The following is a 13,455-nucleotide window of genomic DNA, read 5'->3' as shown; positions in this document are numbered from 1 at the left end:
TCTCACGCAGTGAATAAGCTCGGTGGTTAGTGGTGGGTCACTGCTTCCGGTGAGCCTGCACAAGGGGGTGGGTCTGTGCATCAGCAGGTGTTAGCCTCCTGGGGAATCCGGATGGTGGGACCTGCTCACGTGGCTCGTGAACATTGCTCTCCCAACATGAAAGCCACGAAAGTCCTCCAGTCTGTTGCCCGTGGGGAGTATGAGCACTCCAGGCTTGTGGGCTTATCTGTGTTGCTGAAGTTCTCTAAGGTCTTGTGTCTGTCAAAAAAAGAAAATAGAAAAGCTTTAGATTAGATCTGTGTGATCCTGTTTGATACTTGTCACATGTAAATGCTTTCATTTAAATTGGTTAGCATCAGATAGGCTTAAGATTCAATTCTCAGGGTACCCACAGCATTTTTAATGCTCACTGGCCAAGTGTGGGTGGTGGCTAGGGTATTGGTTATACAGTGATTCTTATCATTATGTTAAGCTCTGCCCACAACCCTGAGGGATTTCTACTCTGGGATTTTATCAACTTCAGAGTAGCTCCTTGCATCTTTTTTTTTTTTTTTCTTATTTTTCAAGGTTTATTTATTTGAAAGAGTTACAGAGGGTGGAATAATTACACTGGCCAGGCCTGGGACCAGACCAGAGCTTAGGAGCTAAGAGCTTGCTCTGGTTGCCCTCATGGGTGCAGTGGCCCAAGCACATGCGTCATCTTCTACCTCTTTCCCATCTCCACTTGTGAATCAGAAGTGGAGCAGCCAGGACTCAAACTGGTACTCATATGGGATGCTGGCACCACAGATGGCAGCTTTAGCTGCATCCTTAAAGCAAAGATGTTCCTGTACTGCCCCCAGCAGACCATATCGGGGGCGGGGGGGGGGGTGGAGAAGGCTGGAACCTCTGCTGCGCGTCCTGTGTTGCGGAGCCTGAAGTCTTTATGTCATCAGCTTCTTAGAAGAAACAAGCTAGTAGAATGAGCATCTCTTAGCCCTCCAGTACTCTTATCTACTTTATATTGATAATGGGAAAATTCTGATGTGGGCAGGATTTTTTTTTTCTCCTTTTTTACTAAATCTTGTATTCTTTCCTGTCCTTTAAGGAGGTGACCCTTGGTCCTGTTACCTGTACCAGGGATGGTGTAGGCTGGGGTCAGGCTCAGGCATTGGCAGTAAGGCATATACTTGAGTGCTGGAAGTCTCCAGTTAGTCCCCAGAGGTGGACAGAAGGTATAGAAGCAGCAGTTTAGGTATGAATGTAAGATCTGGAGACCCACAGTAGTCTCATGAGAATTGACATCCAAATGGCTATTAGGAATGGGAACAGGTTGAACATGTGAATGCTGTACATGGAGATGAATACACTTGAGTGTTGTGATGCAATGGGTTAAGCCATCTGCTGCAACTTCAGCATTCCGTGTGGTGCCAGTTCAAGTTCCAACTGCCCCGCTTCTGATCCAGCCCTCTGCAGATGCCCTTAGGAAAGCAGTAGAAAATGGCCCAAGTCCTTTGGCTCCTGTTCCCATGTGGGAGACTTCAGTGGAGCTCCAGGCTGCTGGCTTCAGCCTGGCACAGTCCTGGCCATTGCTAGCCATTTGGAGAGTGACTCTCTTTCTCTCCCTCCCTCCCCCTGCCTATCCGTGTGGATATAGACATTCTCTCTGTCTTAGTGGTTTTGCTTTGCGAATAAATAAAAACAAATATATCATTCCTGAAGTACAAGGCAGGAGAAAGTGGAATGGTTGGTAGCTGGCAGAAGCCAGCAGTTCAGGGTGCTCTAAGGCGGTGCAACCTCCAGTGCCAGTTTCCAGAGACACCTTCCCTAAACACTTGTTTTCCAATTCTGAGCTTTTCCATGGCACCTATACAACCTAGCAAGCTCTATGTTTTACTTAGTTCTTGGTGTTCCCTGTCTTTTCCTACATAGAAGTTATCAGCTTCCTGAGTTCAGAATGCCTGGACGCATAGTGCTGTGTCACTGAAGGAATGAGTGGCAGAAACAGGACTTCTGTGCTGTTCCTGTGAGAGCTGGATGTAGGGGCTGCTGGTGGGAAGGGGGTGCTGTAGATGGAAATGAGATGGTGATGGGTGGGAATCCTGGCAGGCAGACAGGTGGTAGCATAGATGCATAGTACAGGAACAGGGGCAGGTCTTTGGTCCCTGGACTCAGAGCACTTGCTCCAGAAGTTGAAGCTCTCACCCAAGGAAACAGCTAATAGGGAGAAACCCCAGCTTTGCAGAATCAGGGGCCAGGAGGAAACATTTCTGTGACTGAAACTCGCAGGCCAGGGACCTGCCAGAGCAGGACTCCAGCATCCTTGGGGGCAGCGCCAAGAGTGGTGAGTGAATACTGGCTGGAGGTTTGTATTTGGGCTCTGGTTGAGGAGGGCTGCAGGCACTCCTAACAGCATGGTGAAGTCACAGCAATGCTTTGTCCAAGAATGGGAAGAGGGCCTGTCACCACTCTATCCCTCTGGGTGTGTGACCTCATCTGAGCATCCCCAGCAGTGAGAGTAAGACACACACACAATGGACATGATCACTTCAGTATTTCTCAGACACCCGTGTGCATAAGAATTCCCTGCAAGTTTGTGAAAAGTCTGAGAGCATTTCTAACAAGTTCCAGGGTGACCATGCTGCTCTTGGTCACTTTAGGGAGCAAAAGGCTCTATGAAGTGCAAGGGCTAAATATTTGTCTTTGAAATCAGTTGATTGAAAATATTTAGAAATTCCTCTTGCATTTAGTAGAGGCTGTTGCTTAAGGATGTTAAAGTTTAAAAATTTTTGAATGTGAGTTGGCTTCTCATCATTGCAGCTGAAATATCTGGGAGCTTCTATTTGGGAAGAAAGAAACTATTTCAGTCTGCAATTTTTGAGCTCCCATTCTGAGATCAGGCAGCCCAGTTAGTCCAGCATGTGGGGGAAGGACCACAAGGTGAACCAGGAAATAGGCTGGACCGAATTCACTTTCCATAACCAACCCCATGGGGAAAACTGCCCTCTGAGGTCAGGCCCCTCCCACTAGGCCTGCTCATACGTGTCATCATTTGATTCAGTCTCTGCCCTAATACATTAGCATAATGTATTAAGCATCAAGCCTCTAGCTCTTGGACTTAAGCTATCATCACCATAAAAGCATCAGCAGGCGTAAGTCAACCTTGGGCTAGTGTTGTGTCACAACAGTTTTAAGCCACTCGCTGTGACACTGGCATCTCATGTAAGTACCCATTTGAGTCCTGGCTGCTTCACTTCCAATCCAGCTGCCTGCTAATGTACCTGGGAGAATAGTTGGCCCAGCACTGGCAGGTGCAGCTGCCTGGGAAGTGAACCAGCAAATGGAAGATGTCTGTCCCTCTCTCTCTCCCCTTCTCCCCATGTCCTTCTTTCTCTATAACTCTGACTTCTCTTCTGAAGAGAAGAAAATCAAATCAGATCGGCCTCTCCTGGCTTTGGTTTTTCCAAGAGAGCAGCTTTGAGAACGGTTGGCCAGTCTAGCTGTCAGATCCAAGGCTTCCTAAGGCACTCGTTGATACCCAGGCCTTAGTGGGGGCTTTAGATTGTTGCCCTGCATGGGAGAGGTGCTTAGTGGGACCTAACGTGCCCGTATCTGGTCAGAATCTGTCCTTCAGTCCAGACAGATAACTTCTGACTCCTGAAAGTTCTTGCCACTTTCAGAAATACTGTCCTGGAATATTGAGCAGGAAGAAGATGACATGACATCCTCACCACCTGTGTTCCGGCAGCCTCTTCTAAGTAGCTGAGCTTACCTGCATATGTCCTAATTCCAGCACAGTATTTAGACCTTGTGAGGCACAGTCAGTGTGTCCTTGCAATGGTTGCAAGTCTCATGGGACTCTTAATGTTTTGTATGGATTTTGATTTTATTTGGCAGGCAAAGAAACAAATCTTCCATCCCCAGATGCCCTCAGCAGCAAGGACTGGGCTAGGCTGAAGCCAGAGCTGGGTGCTCCATCCAGATCTCTCACCTGGGTAACAGGGCCAGGGACTGCAGGGCTTGAGCCGTCATCTGCCGCCTAATGTATGCACCAACAAGGAGCTGGGTCATCAGCGAAGGACTCTGGACTTGAACCAGGCACTTGTAGATGGCAGGCAAGAGTCCTGAGCAGCAACTCAGCCACTGCGCCAGGTGTCTACACTGGTGCCCTGAACACCTGCATTTGGGGCCACAGTGAAGCACACATCAGCAAAAGCAGTTGAGCTGTGGGTGTGGGGAGGCGAGAGCGTGGGACCACATAGAGGGAATTGTGGTCAGTTTATGAGACCCACGTCTCCATCTTTGTTCATGAATGGAAAACAGCTGCAGACAGGATGGGCTACATTCCTCTCCAACACTTGTCCCAGATGTTGCCCTTTCTTTCCTTCTTTGTCACCCGACCCTTCCATTAGGTGGTGTCAGTCTCCATTAGGCAGCTGCGGGCTTCTCTGGATTTGGTTAAACCTTCATTCAGGTACCAGGGGCCTCCTCTTCAGTACTACTTACCACTGCACTGCCATGGCAGGTTTTTTGTTGTTGTTGTTTGTGTTTTGTTTTAACTTAAGATTATTTTTTCTGCTCTAAAACGGTGTGTGTGTGCACGTTAATATGTGAGTGGTTGTGACGTGTGTGTATGTGTGTGTGACTGTGACACGTGTGTGTGGATGTGACACATGTATTTGTGCAGTTAGGTGCAGGTGTGCGCCCAGAACCCTGCATGTATGACTGCACACCTGTTGCCCAGCTGGTCATCATTTGAAAATAAAACAAACACCTCTGTGTAATGCAACCAAGGAAATATGCATGTGAATTGCAAGCATATTAGCGTAGCAGCCGTGAGAGAGCTTACACAGGAGTCCCATCAGAGACACCTTGCTGCACAGACAGGATGTGTCACACTTCTTCTGCACTGGTCAGGGTCACTCCAGCACTTGTCACACAAGGTGGTGGTGAGAACGTTGTCATTTCACGCCACATCCCACAGGTGGCTGAGTCTATCACAGCTGTGTGCCATGATGATTGGAACGTGCTATTCAAAGAGATTAAAAATCCCATTCCCTTTTTTAGTCTTTTGGATCTCTCATCCGCTGTGTTATGTATGTGTTAATGGGCTAATGAACATTTATTTCCACCCTCTGCTTAAGGACTTGTGCAGTTTTTGGAATAGCACTGAGAGCGTTAATTCATCTGACTATAGAATTACTTGTAATTGACTGTTCACAAGAGAGCACGTAGGTCTCTCTCTTTTTTTAATCTCGATATACTTTACAGCATTTCAAGAAGATGAAAGATATTTCCCACCAGAGACTGTGAGAAATGCTCACTGCCAAGCCCTTAAAGAACCGTTTCACACTGATTATTTTCTGGCTTCACTTGGCTTGCATTGTCTTTTTCCTAAGCTCATTACATCACTGTCAAGTTAACGTCTCCATTGGAATTGAGTAGCACGGGAATTTTTACCTGGGTTCTTCAAAGATGAAGTAATTTCTGTGACTGTTCTACCAGCCACTCTGATGAGCAGGAGAAAGAGACCAGCCCTTTGGGTTTGGAACTACGGGATTACTATCCAAATGCAGCTTTTTTCAATTTAGGGCACAGGAACTTTAAAGTTTATTTGAAGATAAAGTAGCAGTCATAGCAGCTTCCTGTGTGAGGTGGAAGGACCGGAACAGGTGACTGCTGTGCTCCCTCGAAGAACAGCCAGCCAAGGGTGGGCATTTAGTGCAGCGACCACATCTCATATTGGAGTGCCTGGTTCGGGTCCTGGCTCCACTCCGCACTCCAGCTTCCTGGTGCTGCACAAGTGCTTGAGTCCCCGTGGCCCATGTGGGAGAACTGGATCAAGCTCTTGGCCCTGACTTTGACATGGCCCATTCTTGGTTGTTGTGGGCATTTGGGGAGTGACCTGGTGGATGAGGGTTTTCGTATTTTCTCTCTCTCTTGCCCAGTTTTTTTTTTTTTTTAAGTTGGTGTACCACTTGACACCAAGTAAGACCTGAGCTATTGTGTAGGTGTGTGTTTGCATGTGAATCCTGTGATGTTGAAAGGCCAACTTCTCCTTGTGTACCACATGATCCAGTATGAACTGTGTTACATTTTCTTTCTTGAATCCTGTTCTGTGTTTATCACTTGCTGGCCCTAGACTTTACTGTGCCATGTCTGCCAGTCTGCTAAGTTTGGGCAGAGGAAATGAAACCTACTCAGGAACTCTGAGATTTAGAGTGGACCTGCCTCTGCAGGAAGTGGTGAAATGTTGATGGATAGTTAAAGACAGAACTCTGCACCCAGAAACAGGATGTATGTTTCCCATTTATTTTTCCTTCGAAAGTTTCAGGGTTCCTTCGGCACTTCTGACTGTTTCAGTGGGACTGTGCCCCTCCTCTTTTTTTGCTTCTCTAAACTCAGTCACCAAATGTAAAATCATTGAGGAGATTTTGTGTCAGTTTAGCTATGGTAAAGGGGTAACTGTTAGCTATTACTCTTTCCCAGGAGTTTTATTTACTGTAACTTGTCAGCAGTCTTAACTTGGAAAAGCCTTCCAAAATAGAATATTCTTTCACATATACAGAGTTTAAAAGTTCTTTTAAAGTCATGCCCTAGGATTCCATGTCTAATAACTTGCCAGGCAAAATCTGCTCTGAGAGTAGTGTTACTGAGACATATGATCAATTGACATGTCTCTCTCTTTCTTTCTTTTTTTATTTATCTGTTTGAACGGCAGAGCAGCAGAGAGAGAGGAGCTAGTTTGCTCTTCAAACAGCTGACAGTGGCCGGGACAGGATCAGGAGCCCAGAACCTCAGACAGGCCTCCCCACATTGGAGGCAAGAGCCCAAAGCACGGGGGTCACCATCTGCTGACTTCCCATTAGGAGGGAGCTGGGTTGGAAGTGAAGCAGCTGGGATTCAAACCAGCACTCCAATGTGGGCATTGTAAGCAGAGGTAGAATCCACGTACCACCATGTCAGCTGGTCCAGTCCTTTAAGTGCCGAGTGTGTTCACTCACTCATAGGATCATCTTCCCTGGGGAGGTGGTCTCCACCGAGACGTAAGATGCAGGTAGTAGCTAGAGCTGGTAGTGCAGTGCGCGTGTTCCGAACAGACCTGGTATTTCTCAGAGTCTGCTTATTGTGATGATGCCAGTGACAAAGCTTTCCACCCATAGACTAGCCAGTCGTGTCTTGATTATGACAGAGAAAAACCACTAACCACCCAAAACGAGCTGCTTTCTGAAGCAGGAAGGCCAAATCCAGGGGCGGACTCTGGGTTTTACAGCAAGTAGCAGATTGGAGCCAGCTCTAATTGTGGCTGCGGTTCAAAGAACAAAATGGCTACTCTTGGATGGCTCAATTATTTCCCCCAAAGGAATGGTTTCCTTTTTCTGTGAATAATGCTCATGGGAAGTGGTCTGTGTAAAATAATTGGATGAAAAAATAAGCCCAGCTTTTATTTCTCAGACACACTTCGCACCAATGCCATTTGGAAATTGTAGTTGCTTTGTATCCTTTCATAGGGGCGTAGTTCAGAATGCTGCTTTTGTAAACTTTGAGCTCCTATCAGAACGGTACTATTAATTTAGGAAACTAGCCAGTTAGAAGGGGTAAATGTAGAATAAGGAGAAATATAATGAATGGGCTTAGAAGCTGAAGGATCAAAAATAAGCTTATAATTCTTTTTCCTCCTTTTTTTTCATATCCTGTATAGAAACTGGTCACTGTAAACATAATGCTAAAAGAGATAAGGGACAGCAGTGTGGTGCAGCGGGTTAAGCTGCGCCTTGTTCTATTCATATATCATAGTACCTGGTTCAAGTCCCAGCCACTCTGCATCCAGCTCAGCTTCCTGCCAAGGTGCCTAGGTAGCAGTGGGTGTTGGTTCAGGTATTTGTCTCCCAGCTCCAGCTGTTGTGGCCATTTGGGAACTGAACCAGCATGGGGAAAAGTGTGTGTGTCTTGTTGTCTGTCTGCCTTTCTGATACATAAATAAAAAATACAATGTTTAAGAAGAGGAGGCAGAGATGAGCGAAAAGCTGTTTCCCAGAGGATGAGCATTCATGTCAGGTGGTTACCAACACTCGTTCTTTTTAAGCCCTAGTAGCTTATTGCATTTTTCCTGCCTGTCTCGGGAAATAGTTGTAAGTCATATATGGAGAATGCATTCTGAAAAAAGCCTGGAATACAGCAAGGGACTTTTTTTTTTTTTTTTTAAAGACATATTTATTTTGAAAGAGTTAGAGAGAGAGGGAGAGACAGAGAAATCTATCTGTGGGTTCACTTTCCCAAGTCGCCACAATGTCAGGGCTGGCCCAGACAAGTCAGCTGCTGCTTCTGGGTCTCCCATGTGAGTGGCAGGGACCCAGGCTCTTGGGTCATCTGCTGCTGCTTTTCCTAGGACGTAAACCATTACACATATGAGATGTCAGTGTCACCAGCAATGGCTTTACCTGCTGTACTACATTGTCACGTTTATACTCCTATAAAGAACATTTGGGGTGTAATCCTGTTGCACAACAATTACAATCCAAACAAAATCAACCTGAGAATTCACGTGTCAACCATATTCAGAGCATTTTAAAAACAGTTGGTGTCACCTGTCCCCCTTCTGAACCTCTGTGGTCAAAATTGGATGTAGTCCATGGTGCTAACCTTGAAGATGTTAGTCAGCCATTGGAAGATGTTGAGAATAGAGCTGCCCTCAGGAAGAAGCAAAGCGAGGGGTCTCACACCCAGGGGAGGCCCTGGGACGCAGGAGGAGATGCTCTGGCATTGTGTGGGTTGCCAGTCTCCATTGCCCCTTAACCAGATGTCCTTCAGCTCATTGGTAACAGGGATAATATGGAAATAGCTCTGTGGGCTGGTGGTTGGGAGAGAGTGCAGTGATGTTTATGGACCTTCAGCCTTTGTATATTGTTCCAAGTCCCTCTGAGAACATATGATTAAAATTGTGTATATGATCACTGAAATAAAGCTCTGAATTCTTCATTTCTGTTTTTTTTTTTAAGAGTTGTTTATTTTAATTGGAAAGGTAGATTTACAGATAGAAGATACAGAGATAAAGATCTTCTGTCCACTGGTTCACTCTCCAAGTGACTGCAACAGCCTGAACTGAACCAATAAAGCCAGGAGCTTCTTCCGAGTCTCCCATGCGAGTGCAGGGTCCCAAATCTTTGGGCAGTCCTCAACTGCTTTCCCAGGCCACAAACAGGGAGCTGGATGGGAAGTAAAACAGCAAACAAACCAGCGCCCATATGGGATCCTGGCATGTGCAAGACAAGAATTTAGCCACTAAGCCATCATGCCAGGCCCTTAACTCTACATTTCTAACATCATAATTTATATAAGAAGCATTATCTTCTTTTCCAACTTCATCAGCCTTTATCGCTTAACACATGACACTGGTCAGGGAGAACTTCTCTTCGGTGAGAAATCCTCTGGTAGACTAGTTTCCAGGCTGACTGGGCTTGGGCTAGCAATGTGCTAAAACTGAAACTGCAGGGGCCAGCACTGTGGCATGGTGGGTAAAGCCGCCACCTGTGGTTGCAGTGTCCCATATGGGCTCTCGTTCAAGTACTGGCTGCTCTAGTTCTGATCCAGCTCCCTGTTTACGCCACGTCCCGTCCTCCCCCCCCTCCACCCCGAAAGAAGTGGAAGCTGGCCCAAGTCCCTGGGCTCCTGCACCATGTGGGAAACCCAGATGAAGCTCCTGGCTCCTGGCTTCAGACTGGCCCAGGTGCAGCCATTGCAGCCATCAGGGGAGTGAAGCAGTGGGTGGAAGATCTCTCTCTGTCCTTCTGGGTCTTTATAACTTTCAAGTAAATAAATAAATCTTTGTTTAAAAAGAAATAGACTCAAACTGCAATGAAAAAGCCCCTTTCACCATTATCTTCCATTATTCCCCATCTTTTCAGGCCCCACCCAAACCCTCCCTCGTAAGTTACTGCGTTTTGATGCTATGCAAAGTTTATTGATAAGCGGACAAGCAATTACATGTTCTTAGATCTTTCCTGGGTTGTGCTCTCTCACACACACACTCTCTTTTACATAAAAGATAGCATCTACACATGTGCCTGTTTTACAGCGGTTGTTAAAGTAGTGTGTCTGGATCGGCCCCCGGAGAGCCGCATTCCTGGATAGCTAGCTGTGTGTAGTCGGTTCCTCCGAATGGATGTCCATGGCTTACTTACGCCCAGATCCAGGCGTTTGCTTGCTTCCCATTTGGGGATGTTGAAGACAGTGTGGTCATAAATAAGTTGAGCATATGTGCTGCATGTGTTTAATTTCTATCCATGGACTTGCTGGTTCAAGGGTATGTGCCTTCTCAATTCTGAAAGTTATTGCAAAACTGTCCTTCGCGGAGACCGTACTGTCTCACCTCCCTGCAACAGGATAGGAACACGCACGCAGCTTCCCCCCGCAGCCTTGCTAACAGAATGCCTTCATGGATGTTTGTCAAACTGACAGATAAAAATGGTTTCTCAATATGATGTGGCCATTCTCTTATTTGCCTAACTGGAACCCGTCTTCATGTGTTCATGAGGCATTGTATTTCCTTGTGTGAGAATTGTCTGCCTGTATCTTTTGTCTACCTTTCTGTTGGGTTGAAACTCAAGGGAACATGGCCCTGGTCTGTGACATTAACTTGCAGATGTTTTTCTTTTGTGATTTCTGTGTTTTGAATCAGCATTGGCAAGGCCTTGCTCATTGCTGGGTTGCAAAAAAATCTTGGATTCCCCATAACATTTTAATAGCTTATGTTTTACATATGGGTCTTTGATCTGTTCAGGGGTTTGTCCTGGTATGCCATGTGAAGTATGGCTTCAACCTTATTTTGTTATTTTTTTATAGTGCATATCCTGTTGTCCCCTGGCCAGTGAATGAACAGTCCTAATATTTCTTCTTTAAAATGTTTCTTTAAGGTCTAAAAAGTTGGCAGCAGTTGCAGAAGCCTTGAAGAAAGTCTCCCTTACAAAGGCCCAGCTGGGCTTAGAACTGGAAGAGCTAGAAGCAGCAGCACTTCTTGTCCAGAGGGAAGAAATGGCCTCAGAAGCAGTGCCTTCCGTTTCCGGGCAGCAGCCACAGCCTTGCAGCCCCGAGACGGACGAGTCGGAGTCGGAGTCGGAGTCGGGCAGCACTGCATCATCCGGGTCAGAGGACCCTGATTCAGATCCAGAGGAGCTCAGACAGCCCTCTGCGGCAGTAAACTCTTTAGAAGGCCCCTTTTTGCAAGAAAACAGCTCACTGCTCTTCGCCGGTCGTGGGCTCTGCGGAGACCCAGCCATCCAGGACTCTGACGTTAGCCAGCCGGAGCTGCCTGCCTCTCCCTGGGCTCCTGCAGGGCGCAAACCTCTGATAGAGGAGCTTGGGGAATACCTGGAGACCACTGTGCAGGTGTCTGAGGCCGAGGGTGCCACAGCTGGAAACCAGGGCAGTGCCCAGCAGTGTGATGGGCAGCAGGGGCCAAGTGATTGAGCGCCTGTGGTGGTGTTTGCTGTCAGGAACTAGGTAAGACTTGGTCTCACCTGTGACTTAGAATGCCTCTCTCTGACTTTGTACTTGTTTTTGGCATGTAGAACCCTGTGTTTCAGTGAGCTGATTTTTATGCTGTTTGCTTTCCTCGCGGCAAGTCTAAAATACAAGTTCTAAAGTCATTTTACCCAAGTGTCGCTGATAAACATGAAGAGAACAGTTCACTGCCAGCAGCTAGAGCCTGCAGAGCCGGCTGATCCGCTCAGCTTGACTGAGGCACACCTGACCTCCAGCAGGCTGCCGGTGCTCAGGGCGGCAAGCACTGGGCGCCCCTGGGGAAGGCCTCGTCCCCATCCAGGGCATGATCCCCATCCATGCCCTTCATAATCTCCCCGTTCCTCCCTGCCTCCCGCTCCCCCCATACAGGCGCTGCCCAGCTTGCGGTACTGCGCATGAGTTTGCATTTCCTGGAATTGTACATAAACTGATGGTGTACGTGTACGCTTTCTCTGTCAGCCGTGTCCCACTCTGTGTGGTTATTTTGAGATTCATTCCATGTGTCAAGAGTTGTGTTTTGTTCCGTTACCAAGCCCTGTTACTGAGTTGATCTCTTCCGTTCACCTGCTGATGGGCCTGTGCGCAGCTTCCAGTTTTTAACTGTTAAATATAAAACTTAGAAAAACATTTGTGTACAGCCTTTGTTGGGCATACGCTCTCATTTCTCCAAGGTAAATATCTGGATGTGGAATAGCCGAGCCGTAGGGAGCATCTGAGGAAGCGGTGGAGTACATGGATACAGCCTTGATCTGCTCCCCCATCCCTTCCTTCTCTCCCTTCTTAAATTTATTAGAAAAGCAAAGTCATAGAATAGAAACACACTTTCCAACCACTAGTTCATTCCCCGAAGCAGCTGGAGCTGGACACTGCTGAAGCCAAGAGCCTGGAGCTCCTTCTGGGTCTCCCATGGGACTGGCAGGGGCCCTGACATTTGGTCCATCTTCTGCTGCTTTCCCAGGTACATAAGCAGAGAGCAAATGGGACTCGAACCAGAGCTCCATTGTGAGATGTCAGCATTGCGGGCAGCAGCTTAACCCCATTACACCACAGCACTGGCCCCTGGGTAAGTATGTTTACAGATGCTCCACGGCTTTGCTTTGGGAGGCAATGAAGTAACTGGGAAGCAGTTTCATTCCAGGGATATTGGCTTCTGGAATTTGTTCGACCAGTCCAGTCTGGGGTGAGCTACTCCCCAATGCCGATGTTGTCGAGTCCCCCACCGAATCCTGTGGGTTCCCATTTGCAGTGTGGCTGGTGAAGGCACACGCTGTGTAGGTGCTCAGCCCTGGCCCCTTGCAGCCTCCCAGGTGGCTCTTGCCCCTGCCCTCCAAGGTAAGTTGCCTCCCTCTTCAGCCAGCCAGGGTCCTCTGTACATCCCCACCACCCTGGAACTCCTGTGTGCTCTGGATTCGGCGCAGATTGTGCCTCCCTGTGCAGCCCCACACGCAGTGTGTCCCAAGGCCACGGGCAGCGCAGTCAGGTGGGCCCATTCTAGCTCCCTGCTAATGTGCCTGGGAAAGCAACAGAAGATGCCCCAACTGCTTGGGCCCCTGCATCCACATGGGAGACCCAGAAGCTCCTTTCTCCTCCCTTTTGACCAACTACTGCAGCCATCTGGGGAGTAAAGCAGTAGATGGAGAACAAATCTCTCTCCTTTTGTAACTGCCTTTCAAAGACGAATAAACAGAATTTTGAGGAGGAAAGACAGCAGTCCCATCCAACAGCTTAGTCCCTAAAGACTTGCTGGGGCTGGGCTGGGCCAAAGCTGGGAGCCTGGAACCCAATCCTGGTCACCTACGTGCCTGACAGGAATCCAGTTCCTTGAGCCATCACCTACCGTGCCCCGGGATTGTACTGGCACAAAGTGAGAATCGGGAGTGGAGCTTGGGGTTCAGCCCAGGCACGCCACTAGGGGATACAGGTGTCCTGAACTAGATATCTGAGCTGCTGAGCTGA

General features: G+C 47.7%; 1 protein-coding gene across 2 annotated transcripts in view; it reads left to right on the top strand.

Moving 5' to 3' along the window:
* The window catches only part of SHQ1 (SHQ1, H/ACA ribonucleoprotein assembly factor), a 97,787-nt gene extending 85,310 nt beyond the window's left edge, over positions 1–12,477 (top strand). Inside the window, exons 11-12 of one of the 2 annotated variants that reach the window (XM_040994831.1) lie at positions 10,893–11,478; positions 12,458–12,477. In XM_040994831.1, the coding sequence (XP_040850765.1) occupies positions 10,893–11,445 (553 nt within the window). In that variant the 3' untranslated portion in view covers positions 11,446–11,478; positions 12,458–12,477. Of the gene's footprint in view, positions 1–10,892; positions 12,127–12,457 lie in introns of those variants that run through there. The other variant, XM_040994830.1, reaches the window with a different exon arrangement.
* Positions 12,478–13,455: the final 978 nt, after the last annotated feature.

Source organism: Ochotona curzoniae, unplaced genomic scaffold, assembly GCF_017591425.1.
Source record: "Ochotona curzoniae isolate NIBS_2020 unplaced genomic scaffold, NIBS_Ocur_1.0 contig_908, whole genome shotgun sequence".
In the NCBI taxonomy this organism is placed as follows: Eukaryota; Metazoa; Chordata; class Mammalia; order Lagomorpha; family Ochotonidae; genus Ochotona; species Ochotona curzoniae.
This window is presented reverse-complemented; position numbering and strand designations above follow the sequence as displayed.